The sequence below is a fragment of the Melanostigma gelatinosum genome (genome assembly GCF_949748355.1).
Source record: "Melanostigma gelatinosum genome assembly, chromosome: 6".
Classification (NCBI taxonomy): Eukaryota; Metazoa; Chordata; class Actinopteri; order Perciformes; family Zoarcidae; genus Melanostigma; species Melanostigma gelatinosum.
In genome coordinates, this window is record NC_136639.1 from 9,673,182 (window position 1) to 9,687,517 (window position 14,336).

Genomic DNA, 14,336 nt, shown 5'->3' on the forward strand with positions numbered 1-14,336 from the left:
CCATCTGAGAGCAGTTTAATGTGCTCTTTATTTCAGAGGATTACTCCTTCATTCACTAACTATGGGTAAGTCATTGTGTTCTTCACAATTTACTGACACAGTTTCTCCTTCTTGATGCTCCTCGTAGCCAAGATAACAGCTATTATCAGTGTATACTGACAGAATTAATAGTTCAAAAACTGAATATCTTTCATTTATAGAGTAAGGAGGGCTACTATTTATTCAAGCATTCATTTAAATCACCTGTTTAACTCCACTTCTTTCTCTGTGTCTGAATATTTCCACACGTTTTCACCTTAAAAGTCGCCAACGTCAGACTGTTTAATTCTTCATGAGGCAGCTCGAGGTCTGATGTGTCAGACATCAGACCTCAAGCTGCTCCTCACTACACCATCTCCTGTTTGAAGAATGAATTACTCACACGTTCTGATTCAAACGTCTTTGAACAAACACATTCTCGAAAATCAAGTCATCCCTTTGATTGCATGTGCCCCACTCTACCCCCAACAGGTTCTGTGATGTTGGACTGGAGGCTATCATGTCTTCTTCTGCAGGCAGCTGTTTTGCTGCTGCTCAGCAAGGGGGAGAGGATGTGCCCTGCGAGTTGTCGCTGCGAAGGGAAGATTGTTTATTGCGAGTCTGGCATCTTCCAAGGCATCCCAGAAAACATCACCACGGGATGCCAAGGTCTGTCTCTGCGCTATAACAGCCTGCTGGTTCTGTTGCCGTACCAGTTTGCTCACCTCAATCAGGTTATCTGGCTTTATTTGGACCACAACTCCATCAAAGATATAGATGCGTTAGCCTTCCATGGTGTGCGCAGGCTGAAAGAACTCATCCTCAGCTCCAACAAAATAACTCATCTGCACAATAACACATTCAGCGCAATACCAAACCTGCGAAATCTGGACCTGTCCTATAATCAGCTGCAGTCTCTGCAGCCAGGGCATTTATATGGTCTGCGCAAGCTACAACATCTCCACTTTCGATCGAATGGCCTGAAGCAGATCCTCATTCGTACTTTTCTTGAATGCCGCAGCCTGGAGTTTTTGGACTTAGGTTACAATCGCTTGCGGAGCCTCACCCGCACAACGTTCTTAGGGCTGTTCAAGTTGAAAGAACTTCATTTAGAGCACAATCAATTTTCCAGGATTAATTTCTTCATTTTCCCGCGCCTTACCAACCTGCAGGCTCTTTATTTGCAATGGAACCGCATACGATCCATGAATCAAGGCGTGCCTTGGACCTGGCACAAACTCCAGAAATTGGACCTGTCAGGGAATGAAATCCAAATGTTGGACCCAACGGTTTTCCAGTGTATGCCGAACTTACAAATACTCAACCTTGAATCGAACAAGCTCAGTAGCGTGCCTGTGAAGGCCTTGGCAGCGTGGACCTCACTAACTACCGTCGGCCTGGCCGGTAACGCCTGGGACTGCAGCCCCAGCATCTGCCCTCTCATGGGATGGCTCAAAAACTTCAGAGACTCTAAAGACATCACTATGATATGCAGCAGCCCCAAGTCTGTGCAGGGCGAAAGAGTCGTGGATGTGGTGAAGAATCACTCGACGTGTGCGGACGTGTCGAATGATTTCTCAACCACTTCTCTCATTGTTCTGACTTCCACCCAAATTGGGAACACAACTCACCCTGACCTTACAACTGACCCTGGTACCGAGTCACCTGTACAGAGGTTAACCCCTCCGCCTGTCCGTCCTAGTGCGACACACAGAAGGACAACAGAGTCCACAAACATGAGCTCCACATCACCCATCTCCCCTGAACCCCCTACATCGTTTATCCCAGAGCTACACTTTGAACATATGGCTTTCCATAAAATCATTGCAGGCAGCGTAGCCCTGTTCCTGTCAGTGGCATTGATCCTCCTGGTTATTTATGTCTCGTGGAGGCGCTACCCCAACACCGTGAGGCAGCTGCAGCAGCACTCGGTCAACCATAAGCGCAGGAAAAAGGCCCGTAAGCAGGAGCAGGACCTTAACTCTCAGCTGCAAGAGTACTATCTGAGCTACCATTCCAACTCAGAGACAATGGACTCTTTGGTGAATGAGACAAGGCCGTGCACGTGCACCATATCAGGATCCATCGAATGTGAGGTCTGAGCTGCCAACTCTGCCTTACGAGACTAAAAGTGCAATTGCTAAGCAGAGGTAAATGGTCTTTCCACAAGATAAAGAGGTTTTATCGCTAATGTGAGATGACAGATTCTGCAGCACTGAAGGAAATACTTGGGGGCATAGTACAATATCATTATGTGCACAGAAGAAGAAGACTGGAATGGAGAGATATATGTGGAGCTACCGTAATTCTCACTCTGGCTGGCACGAGAACTGTGACGGCGTCAGCCAGGTACTGTGTACGATCTAACGTACCGCCTGGACCACTGCTGAAGTAGAAGTGAGCACTGTAGAGAGTCTGACCTTATTCTTAGTCAAACTGTGTTGCCATAGAACACACAAACCAACAAACTACTTTTTACTTGCTAGTTTAGATTTTTATTTTGTAGCTTGTAAAGGATTTAGGAAGTATGTGTCCATCTTTGAGTGTCTGTGTGTGAGTGTGTTATGGGGATGATCTGATAGTGTCCTGGTTTACTGACTTCTGGTTGGAAGAGTTACAGTGTTGCAACTTATTCTCACAATATACAGTTTGTCCAGTTAAACTCTGCTGCGTTTTAGCATATTAGTGCAGCAACTAGAAGTAGCACGACCACTATGAGTGGGGGAGCAATCGTAGCGAGAGCGTCTTGTCCTGAGATCTTTTGCATGAAACCAATCTCCTTACTACAAGATGCTCGAATGTTCTAATTGGTGATAAACGTGCATTCCGGTTCATTGTGGTACATGCTCAACAAACAAATTATATTCAAGTCTAATCTCAGGATTGATGTTTTTCAAGCTGTAAAAAAAAAGTCTGTCAGTTCCAACGAGGGCCTTGATGAGTCAGAAGTAACGATGTTGATTTTCATAGAGAATTTTGTATTGATTATTCCTATCATTATGATTGTGCATTGTTTGTGTAAATACATAAGAAAATGGGGACTAGACATTCTGTGTGATGACTGTGTAATTAAAAGATTCCCGTGACAATTGCTGAAAAACTTGTGTGTGATGAGAATATCGTCGACTGGTGCATCACACGGAGAGAGAAAAAATCCCTCTCTAGATCCATGCATTGTGCTCTTGACATATTTTCCATCACATATCTGGTTTTCTGGCTCTCTTCTCTCTCTTCTTTTCCATCCCCTCCTGGTATTGACAACAGTATTGATCATGTGTATGGTTACACATCTCGAACTAGGGGGGCCGCCAATAGAAATCAGCCGTGTTATCCATGAGGCGATGCCATTCTTTGCTTGTACGTGAGACAAAAAGGAATTCCAGTCCAGTGAAACCAAACACAATATAAGAATGTCTTTCTATACAACCATGTATTCTCTGTCAGTTCTGAGTTATTGTTCTTACAAGAAAGGGAGAATAGAGGAAGGCTACTGAGGGACGGTGGTGTTACGGGTCAAGGCAGTTTTGCTATTAACAACCACTTTGGTCTGTCCTCTCCGCGTCCCCTCCTCCCTTTTCTCCCTGCCTTATTACTATTTTTCCGCAGCTTTCTCACTGTGAGGAGAGAAATTGAACCTGCACCAGGGGACATATGTGCATGAAGGATTAGGCAGTGGTGGTGCGAGTATGTAAGAGCTATCAAAAAGGTGTTTTTATTCCTGTGTGAGAAAAACAATCGAATTGCTCACCACAGTCCTTCCCCCACAGCTGTCAGTTGTCCTCTCAGACCTGTTTTGACGTAAAGACATCTGATTCCTCTTCCTTTAGCTGGTTCACGCATCTCTGTGTGGAGTAAAGTTTGACTGGTCAAAGGTTGCTCAGATAAGGATTTATGATCTCCCACAGTTTACTTTCTAAACATGACTCAGGCTTTCTTTTGCTCCCAGGCAGGCATGGAGGTTCGCTGCCAACAGAATTTATGTCCATATATTTAGTTTCTCGTACTTGCATATATGATGAATTTCTCTCGAGGGCCAATGGGAAAATCTGTGAAGGCATACAAAAAATGTAATATGAACAGAACAAATGATTTGTTGATTCAGCGTTGGCAGATATTGTAATTAGTGTTTGATTTGTCATATTATGACTGATGAAAAGCAATTCCCCGTGTTTATTATTGAGGATATTTGTTTGAATGAAGAATTGTGGAGTGCACACTATTGACTGAGTATAACAATCCTCAAATAGAACCACACTCCACTGACAAAATCTGAAAAACCACTGTATGTTCCAAGAATTCAAAATGTCTTTTTTAATCAATGTATGAAACCACGAGGTACTTAGAGCGGATGAGCGAGGCCAAAAACAGAATCAGTCTAATCTTGCCTGGAAACATCCAGAAATACAGTGTGTGCTTCCTGTAAACACTCACTGTGAGGGGCAACTTGCTCAGCCCTCACTGGCAGGCATGACATTTTGATTTACCGGTACATCTCTTACTGGGGCTCTTTCTCAGGTGACATGTGTGATATTCTGCTCAGCATTGCCAAACGTTTTGCCAGAGATTGAAAAGGTAGGCATACAAATATTATCAATATACCCCCAAATACATATTTTCTTTTTATCCGGTTGCCTGATTTCCATTTATGAGGGAAGTACTTTAAAGTATGTGTTCCCCATTTTGGTAAATAAGCTTATTTGCTTTCTTGCAGGTAAAGAGATGAGAGTCTGTCCAGTTAGCTGGTTAGCTTAGCATAAAGACTGGAAACAGGAGGGAACAGCTAGCATGGCCCTCTGCAAATACTACAAAATCTTTTAAATCTGCCTGGTCCGTGCAAAAACCAAAGTGTAAAAGCAAGAAGTTGAAGTGTATTTACTGGACTATTGTGTTGCCAGGAACAATAACTTGCTGGAGTCTCTGTCGGTTGCCTGGCAACCTCAATGTGAGGTCTGCGGGACTCTTTCTTGTTCGGACTAAACAAACCAGATAGTAATAAGTGACGGAGTGTTACCTTTGGGACAGAGACATGAACGTTTTTACTCTATCAAGGCTGTAGCTTCATATTTAGCGAACAGAATTCCTTGAAGCAAAGATATATTTTGAGAAAAAGCTGTCAGCAAATCAATTGTGCTAATTTTCTAAAAAAGCTCTTAGCTCCTTTCCTTTCATTATTATTCTCTGCGTTTGCACTACCATCCACTGAAAGGGATTTTTTCAAGGATGACCGAGCCAGAGAGGTCTTAGTTTGGACAAAAAAAGGCTCACTAGACAGAAAAGTCTTTCATTCTTTCTTTCCGTTTCTTTCCGTTTCGTTCTTTTTTGTGTCTTTCTTTCTTCCTTAACAACTAGCCTCATATCTACTCTAATATGAATTGAAGTATCCAACATGCAGTACGTTTGAGCCAGCTAGTCAAAATAATGAGTCGCGGCAGTCAAATTTAAATGATTAACGTCGGTTGAAAATAGAGTCACTGAAGTGTGAAAGTATTCGGAGACAGTTGCCACAGTTTAGGAGAAAAGTTGATCACTCTCCTGCGCTCCAAGACAGGATTTCTACGTCACCCCACCTTTTGTGCAACGCATGTCACCTGTAAAATTCATTTGAATGCTAATGCTTTTGTTACGTGTCCCAGTTTACTTCACATCAGAAAATCATTTGCAGCATAAAAGCAGTTAACAGCGTGACCTTTATAGCTGCATTTTTACTTCCACTTGACAAAATGTCTGCTAAATTTAGAGCCTTAAATCCCAGCTGTATATCTTGTGGCCACAGATTTAGAACTTAGATCTAGAAGTGATCTTGGATCTCACACTGCTGTGCATGCACACTGTATGATGTAACAGTAATATGGTGCTTTCTTTGGAGAGCTTTCATTGTTTCTCTGATTTATTTCCCCTGATTCAACTGCTCTGCTTCCCACACTAGGGAAATCAACCAAACGCTAACAACAATTAAATGTAGAAGATGTATAAGCAGTGCACCTAGTCACATTGTTGTTTCCTCAGTAATCATCATGATAAAGCCAGTGTGGCAGTGTCCATGGAGGATCCACTTTAGAGGTAAAAAGGAAAATCATTCAGTTCTGTGAAAAGAAATGTCCTGTGTTTGGTAACCTCACACACACACACACACACACACACACACACACACACACACACACACACACACACACACACACACACACACACACACACACACAACTCAAACTATCCCTTCAAAGACAGCCTTGTGATTTGACAGCTGCCTATGTGTGACTGACAGCAAGCTGACTTGACAAAACCGGAGCACAAACTAACAATAATACAAAAAAATGATGTGAATCAGGTGCACATCCTGGCCAGATTCTTTCCATTGTTGTTGCTGTTGTTTTAAATCCTGAGGAGCTGAAATACAGTAAAATCTGTATTTCATTTGGAGGCAGATTGGGTTTTAAACTTCTGAAACAACACATTCAAAATCCCAACATGTAAATGTTTTGATTCCAACACACTGCATGTAACAGCAGAAGCACAAACACTGCCGTTATAAACGGCTGTAAAATATGGCTCTTATTAAATTTTGTAGGGAGTCCTTCAGACAGAAGTCCCTCAGGCGCAATGCTGTGGGCTTCTCTGCAACTGCATGAATGATCGCAGCATTAGAGCAGCAGGGGCATACAGTGCCACAGTGTTCTGAAACATCCTAATCAAGAAACCATCTTTATTACCACAGAGACTCCACAGTGAATGTTGTTAAAGGGCAGGGGGAAAAACAAGTTACACAGAAATGAATGGGCAGCTGATGGATGTCGGATCACTGAGGTTTGACTGAACCTTGCAGCAGCTGGGATTTCCCCTACAGGGTCCTCTCTGATTTCTTCGCAGCAGATTCATGCTCAGTTGTTTGTAAAGTGGCGTTGAGTAATCTGTGTATCCATGTACCTGTGTATCCATGGCAACCCAAAGAGCATCAGCCGGACACAGCTGACACTTTGGCATACATAATAGAACCGCATTTTCAGCAGAGCTTGTTTGCTAATTAGAGCAAAGCTCCGTCAGCAGAAGTGGATGTATATCACATTTGATAGAACAATGCTTTTTTTTTATCATTTGACATTTTTTTTGGCCTAAAGAATCAAATCTCTCGGTCATAGCTTCAGCCCACTGAAAGCAATGCATTTCTCAATTTTTCCAACGAGGCAGTAGAACTCTCACTTGTTGACAAATCATTTCAGTTGACAAATCTTGTAATGATATACGGTTGAGGTCGTCTGTGTGACTCCCAATCACCCAATCGTTCGTCACTGTTGCTGTTACAGACATGCCTCCTCACAGCTGATTTAAATTGCCAGTTCTTGTTGTTTTTAGTCCTTGAGCAGAACAAGCTTCGAATGATAATCTTTTTAAAAGTTACATATGAGAGAGCCTGCGGCGGTTCGGCAACATAGATCACCCTGCTTTTTGTTTCAAAACAACGATCCAGAGTGAGAAGAGCTACTTCTATAGAATACATTCCTCCACAACTCAATGCTGCATTTACACTCAGTTCAATAACACACCAATGGGCTGAGGTAATGATCGCTCCTCAGCTACCCGGTCTAATCTACTCGTGACATTTATGAATAGGGCTTTGACTCGAACACATTTGTCAATGTGCTTTACAGTGACAGAAGTTAGCGTCTGTGGATCACCATGAGCGAATGATTACTGCGGCTAGAAATAGTGAACTAATTAATAAGCGGTTAGCTGATGACTCATTTCATTGTTGCCTTTAGTGTCCTGATTGCTCTTGAAATAATAACATTGATGATACCATTCACCATGGGTATCTATTAAATAATTTATTTTGGCACAATTAGCATGATTTCAATTTTCATATCTTATGCAATATACATTTTCATACAAAAATACATCACTGTAATATTCATCTCTCGTCATCTCTAGAATCTTATGATACCTTGTGTAGTCATGTGCAATGAGTATTGTCACAGCAAATTGCTTTGCTTGGTTAGACTAGAAAGACATTTTGACATTTTAAACAGATTTTATTTATTTATATGCTTATAAATTAATATTCAATACATGCATACCACCAGAGCAGCAAGAAAGTTGGAAAGACTAAGCGACAGTGTTTTATTTTTATTTTTCTGTTTGACATTTCTGTGGCACTAATCTCTAAAGGACAAGTAATGGAGTCAAGTTGTATAAATTATTACAGTGATTTTTTAGCAAGCTATGGTCTGTACGTGACAGATTGTGCATTTGAACTACAAATCCAGCATACAGATAAATAAAACATGCTCATGCAATACATTCATATATTAGTAGCTGCACTGATCTGCATATTTACAGCAGTATAAAGTTGTTTCTTAAATATTCAATATTTATTTTATTGTCAACAATTCCCATCAATACACAACAACGACCAATGTGTTCGCGCGTCATTTAATACTTTATAACCTCCCTAGCTTGTCTGCGGTTCTCAGCCCCAAGCATATTGTTTCCTACTTATAAATCTTGACAAAAAGGTCACAAATGCACACTTTCATTTAAAAAATGAAAATAAATCCCTTACAATTTCCCACTGCAGGACTGTTAATGTGAGATCCCCTTCAAATAAACGACAGTGCCCAGGTTTATCATAATAGAATAAAATGAATGTGACTCCTCCTTTGAACCTTGCATTTAGGCGGCAGAGCTGCCGGTATTTTAACAAACAAATAAAGCACGTTTGACAACTCTGTTGTCAATGAAGTCTTGAAAAACCTGTTTTCTTACAATACATTTATTCACGTAAATCATTTAAATACTGTGAGTGGCACATTATTTGCACAATCATGACCGATGACAGAGACTATTGTTGTAATCAATGCACAACACGTCTCTCTCCCTCAACAGGATGAATGTGTAATCATAACAATGCATCACGTCTATGTTACTGTAAAGAAACTTGAAAAATCAAAGATGTATCAATAAGATGTAAGAACACGACACAGATTCAAACATCTGGTCATCTCTTTAAGTCTATACCCTTACCCTCTCAGCTCATTTGCGCAGCGAGTCATTAAAGCACTCATTAAACATCTTGATGAGGATTGACCCATGCAACTGCTCGAGCATAAAGCACCTTATCACACATAAACACTCTGGATACAACAGTGTCTCAACTTCAACACAACAAATGAGACCAAATGTTCCTCTCAAAGCCTCGTCTATTTATCTTGACTCGTGTCGAAGACACAGAGCTTTTTTAGTTTTCATCTGGCCAGAGAAAATTTGAGCTGGAGGAGAAAAGTTGATCACTCTCCTGCCCTCCAAGACAGGATTTCTACGTCACCCCACCCTTTGTGCAACGCATGTCACCTGTAAAATTCATTTGAATGCTAATGCTTTTGTTACGTGCCCCAGTGGACCCTCACAGGAAGAGAAAATGGCCTCGCTGCTTCTTTGTCCGTGTCAAAGTGTTTGGCCAGAGAAAATTTGAGCTCTGATGTGGATGAGAATTTACAGCCTAATGTAAATGACGAGAAAGATATGAAGCAGTAAACGTCTATGAGCATGAGACGACCTAAGATGTGCTTATTTTCCTCAACTAACAGCTGACCGTAAATATGAAAAAGACATGCTTATTAATTTAGTTACAGGTTTGAGGACTTTTGAGAACACTCTTTAGCGTGCGCAATCACAAATGAAAAGCTTTGAAAAGCATTCCTGTCAGACTTCCTTCTCTCTATCTGACTTGTGTCAAAACCCTTTTTTTCCCTTCCAGTCCGAATGCTCTATTCAGAGCCTCAAGCCACCCACACCATCCATTTATCTAGATGGTGTGAGTGTGTGCGTGCATGTGTGTGTGTGTGTGTGTGTGTGTGTGTGTGTGTGTGTGTGTGTGTGTGTGTGTGTGTGAGAGAGAGAGAGAGAGATTGAGGCGGAGAGAGAAGTTTTAGACCATCAGAGTATTATGTGAGGTCAATACGTGATGTCTTCTGGCTTGCCCTTGCTTCTTAACAGGCCAGTTTATGGTTTGCAGTTTGATATAAAGTCAAAGTCAGGATCAGGTTACGGTTAATAATAAGTTGAAGCGGTTCTAATCAATATTTTTATATTAACAATGGCTCAAACGACTGTGTAATGTGAAAGGTTGCTCGTAATGATAAACCCACAGAGGACTATCCCTCGATTCTGCTGCTTTACGGAGCATTTTCAGCTCATTGTTTTGGTTTTATGGCCCACAAATTTGGTATAGTCTCACCACTTAACCAGCTGCATCCATCGAAAACCAACTCTATGTTACCTGCTCAGCACCAAACAGCAGACAAGAAAAGTGGAAAATTCGCCAAGTTGAAACAAACCTTGAAATGAATGTTGTTCCGTACCTGCTGGATGTGTAATACACATTTATTTGCTAACATGTTAGCCACTTCAACTTTATTGACCTTATGCGTTTGCGTATGCACAATAAAAAAGTGTCTGTTACGTTGTCTTTTACCTTTCTGCCCACCAGAATGTGTCCCGTTATCCAGATTGACATCAGATTGACCCTGTGATCACTTTGTGCTCCTACAAGAGCTTCATGTGCTTCTACCAAGTGACCAAGTTACTTGTTGTTTTTATACTTTGATCACGAATGAACTTTCAAGATGTTTGACTGTTCGGTTAAGATCTGGAATACATTTTAGGTCAGAGCAAGGATTAGCAGCAGTTTGTAAAGGACAACAGTGGATGGAGCGCACTCCCATGTTGTATACCAGCAGCAGTGCTGATGTAAAAGCTGTGTGACAGTGCTTTTGCAAGAGTGTCATGTTTATTACTGCCCAGAATTATTCATTACTGCCTGACTACGACAAAGTCAAGTTCACTAATATGTGACTGTCAACAAGGACGAACAGCATCAAATGAATGCAAATTCTATTCCACAAACTATTGTTCGTGTTTTGATGATAACTGCCGTCACTCTATGAATTATTATGTTGCCTTTAAGCATGGCCAAGCATGTACGCAAATGAGTTTCAATCTGCAGGAATCATTTTCTCCAAAATGACTGTCTTGTGTGTGTGTGTGTGTGTGTGTGTGTGTGTGTGTGTGTGTGTGTGTGTTTTATTGACTGACGATACAGATAATAAAGCATAACATTGTGCTCATTTTCATCACCAGTCTTTTTCCATAACACAGTTGGTGAACAAGGCTGTTTTTCCAAGAATATTTCTCCTAATTAGTTTTTTTTTCATAGAAAAGTCAGCATTGATTTACATCATTATATCATAATTCCCTCAATGTGTGTGGGAAATATGAGCTATCGTGGAAGCAGAGAGGGGAGAGAAATCTGAAGTTCTTTTTCAGAGAATACAGTTTTCTATCCCACTCCTGCAAGCAAAGCTTAAGGGACCGTCAGGGCTTTTTCTTGTTTCATGTGGGTTTACCACAGTGTTTTCTCTGCATGGGCAGAGAGTGTTTTGGCACGCATACTTGTTTAGATGGACTCTCTGCTGATCATAATTGTCCACATGCGGACAGAGATTCACAGTGGAAGTGATTTACGGGAACAAAAACAGGATTTGTGTCCTTGGTGCCTATTTGATGTAGCTCACTCTTCTCAGATTTCAGCCGTTGAGTGGGATGTTGTGTTTTCAGGCTCATTTGCCCTCATCTAGGTATTCTTTTATATCCTCTTTCAATGCTGTAGATGCAAAAAACTACATCATGATAATACTGTTTCTTGCTGCAATATTTTCACAATCATTAACACGAGAGAATGAAAGCATACTGTAGTAGGCAACCACTGGGATTTTGTCCAGCATCATTCAAACATGCTTTTATGGTAACTGTGCCTTTACCTTAGTGGGTTACTTATGGAGAAAATAATCAAAGAGACTGGGAAGAATCCTTGCATTTGCCTCTTTATTAGTTATTCCCCCTGGGATGGCACATTGAAAACATACATTGTGGGAGCAGCTGAAAATGCACTCTGATTGGAGAGAGGAAGTAATCACACCAGTTTCACAGTAAACCAACACAACACCTCGAACTGGATGATGACAGGCAAGGCGGTGCTACTGTACACTCTCTATTGCAGGGTGTAACCATCCAGGCTGCAGAGTATGTTCCTGATGGGCAGGACATCTGTGAATAACAACTGATTGTTGTTAAGGAGACAAAAAAATCAATTTCACTGTCAGAGTGGACATTTAATTGCAGAGATTCAGGGGGTCGTGAATATAGTGTGCGGCCCAGAATGTGATGGCTAAATTTCACTCACGTAGCCCTTTGAGGGGCTGAGTGACTGCCTCCCTCTGCCAGAAGCGCCATCCTTGTCCCAGTGGTGTTCCACCTTAAAAAGATGAATATATGTGCCCAACCGGCTGCCTGACATTGACACGCCGTGACTCACGCTGCCGTGCTATTTCAGTATGGCTGCTGGCACGCCTTTCTGTAGCCTCAACCCCTCCCTGCTTTGGTCATTTGTGTGCCTCCCTGCTCGGCTGTTTACTTGTAATTTGGACATCTGTCAATGTGGTTTGTTTGCTACCCTGTGGTGTGATTGGGGTACCTTTGCCAAATCTGGGAAGATGGATGGGGTTAGATTTGAATCTTGGCTGCAAAGACAAGGCAGGAGTTTGGCTACCTCTCATCAACCAAGTTTTGTGGGACAATTAAGAAAGCATTGGGTGTCAAAAAGGCTGCTCTGTCACGGAGGTCACAAGCATATTCATCATGCTCCTGCGGTCTTCATGGTGGTCTTGTGTCCCAGTACTGTCTCTTTGGTCTTGCCTTGTCCTGTCACACAGTCTGTTCAGCGCAGTGCTCCGGTGCCAGAACCTCGTCTTAAACCACGGGGGGAACAAGTGGGGCAATTAACCACCTGCTGGTAAAGCGGCTAACCGCATAGCTTCACACACACCCTGACATTTGCAGGATCACTCATGAACACATTTTGGCCATTCATAGATGTAATGTTACTCATTCACGCTGCATGAAGCCCAGGTATCCAGCTTGCAAACACACAGGGTGCTGCTTTCAAATTGACTCTCTGATCACGTTTCATCCGGAGCGTTGCTAATTTGTTCATCTCTTTAATGAACACTAATTAATTATTGGCAGGATTGCATTAACCCAGCACTTGGGTTTCCTAAAGGCAAATGGCATGCTCCATGCTCACATCACCTACTGTACACTCTCACGTAATCAATACCGAATCATTTCACCGCTCCATCCAACTTCCCTGGCAGTCAGTTTTTGGGTCACCTGCCACAGTGAGGTTCTGTACTGTAAAAGAAGAAGAAGCACTCCTATAGTCCCACAGTGGGGAAATTATTCTCTGCATTTGACCCATCCCTGTATATATAGGAAGCAGTGGGCTGCCAATGACAGGCGCCCGGGGAGCAGTTAGGGGTACAGTGTCTTGCTCAGGGACACTTCAACACAGGACACGGTGCAGCCGAGGCTCGAACCGGTGACCTTTCGGTTGGTGGACAACCCTCGCTACCCAGTAAGCCACGGTCACCCCCAAACAGATGATATCTGGAACTCCAATTACAAACTCAATTTCACCAAATCATTCATAGCTGAAAGAAATTGTGACACTTTGCTGGTTTGTATGGCTCAAACTATTTGTGATTTCTGTGACGAGCTTAATCATCTAATAAATGTTTTCTTTACTGGCTGAATAGTGACACAGTTGCACTGCAGTTTGCAGCTCAGTCACCATCTCGGCAATGACGTACAAATCGACACACGGCTCATTGTGTACTGCCTGTCAGTGAGTGTGTTCTCACGGGTGTGGCAGGAGGGTGTGTTAGCCAGGGAAAGCTAGGAGGAAATAGAGCAGCCTATTGAAGAATTGCCGTTCACCCACCAAAGCAGAACTACATACCAAATGTTTTTTTTTGGCAAAATCAATTTCACAACATCCAAACTACATTACAGCATACAGAAATCAAATTATATTGACACACATGAAGTCATGATATGCATCATGATGTAATGACAGATGACAGATATGTTTCCCATCAAAAAATGCAGCGCAGCAAAGTAGTTGTTGAACAGCTCTACACTGGCAGGTAATAATTAACCTCTGTCATAAACTACTGCACACGAGCCTGTGATTAGAAGACAAATCCAAAACAGATGTTCTATTTCCTTTTTGTTTTAAATTATGTTAAACATTTCCAACTTACAAAAATACATTTCCTGAATGAAAACATACTTGGAGGAGGTCCTAAATGTTCCAGGCTCTGGGAGTGGCCAACAGATGCACTATGGACAGAGAGGGTGTGGCCATAGTTACTGCTACTGAGTTTCACCTGAGAACAAAATAAGCCAGCCCAACCAGTACTGAAGCACTG

The 14,336-nt window shown here is 42.0% G+C and overlaps 1 protein-coding gene across 1 annotated transcript; it reads left to right on the forward strand.

The window, feature by feature from the left end:
* Positions 1-518: 518 nt before the first annotated feature.
* LOC306778346 (leucine-rich repeat transmembrane neuronal protein 4-like) lies at positions 519-2,120 on the forward strand (the record flags this gene model as incomplete). Its single annotated transcript, XM_079269812.1, has 1 exon — positions 519-2,120. The coding sequence occupies one exon, from the start codon at positions 519-521 to the stop codon at positions 2,118-2,120; it is 1,602 nt and encodes a 533-aa protein (XP_079125938.1).
* Between the last annotated feature and the right edge of the window lie 12,216 nt (positions 2,121-14,336).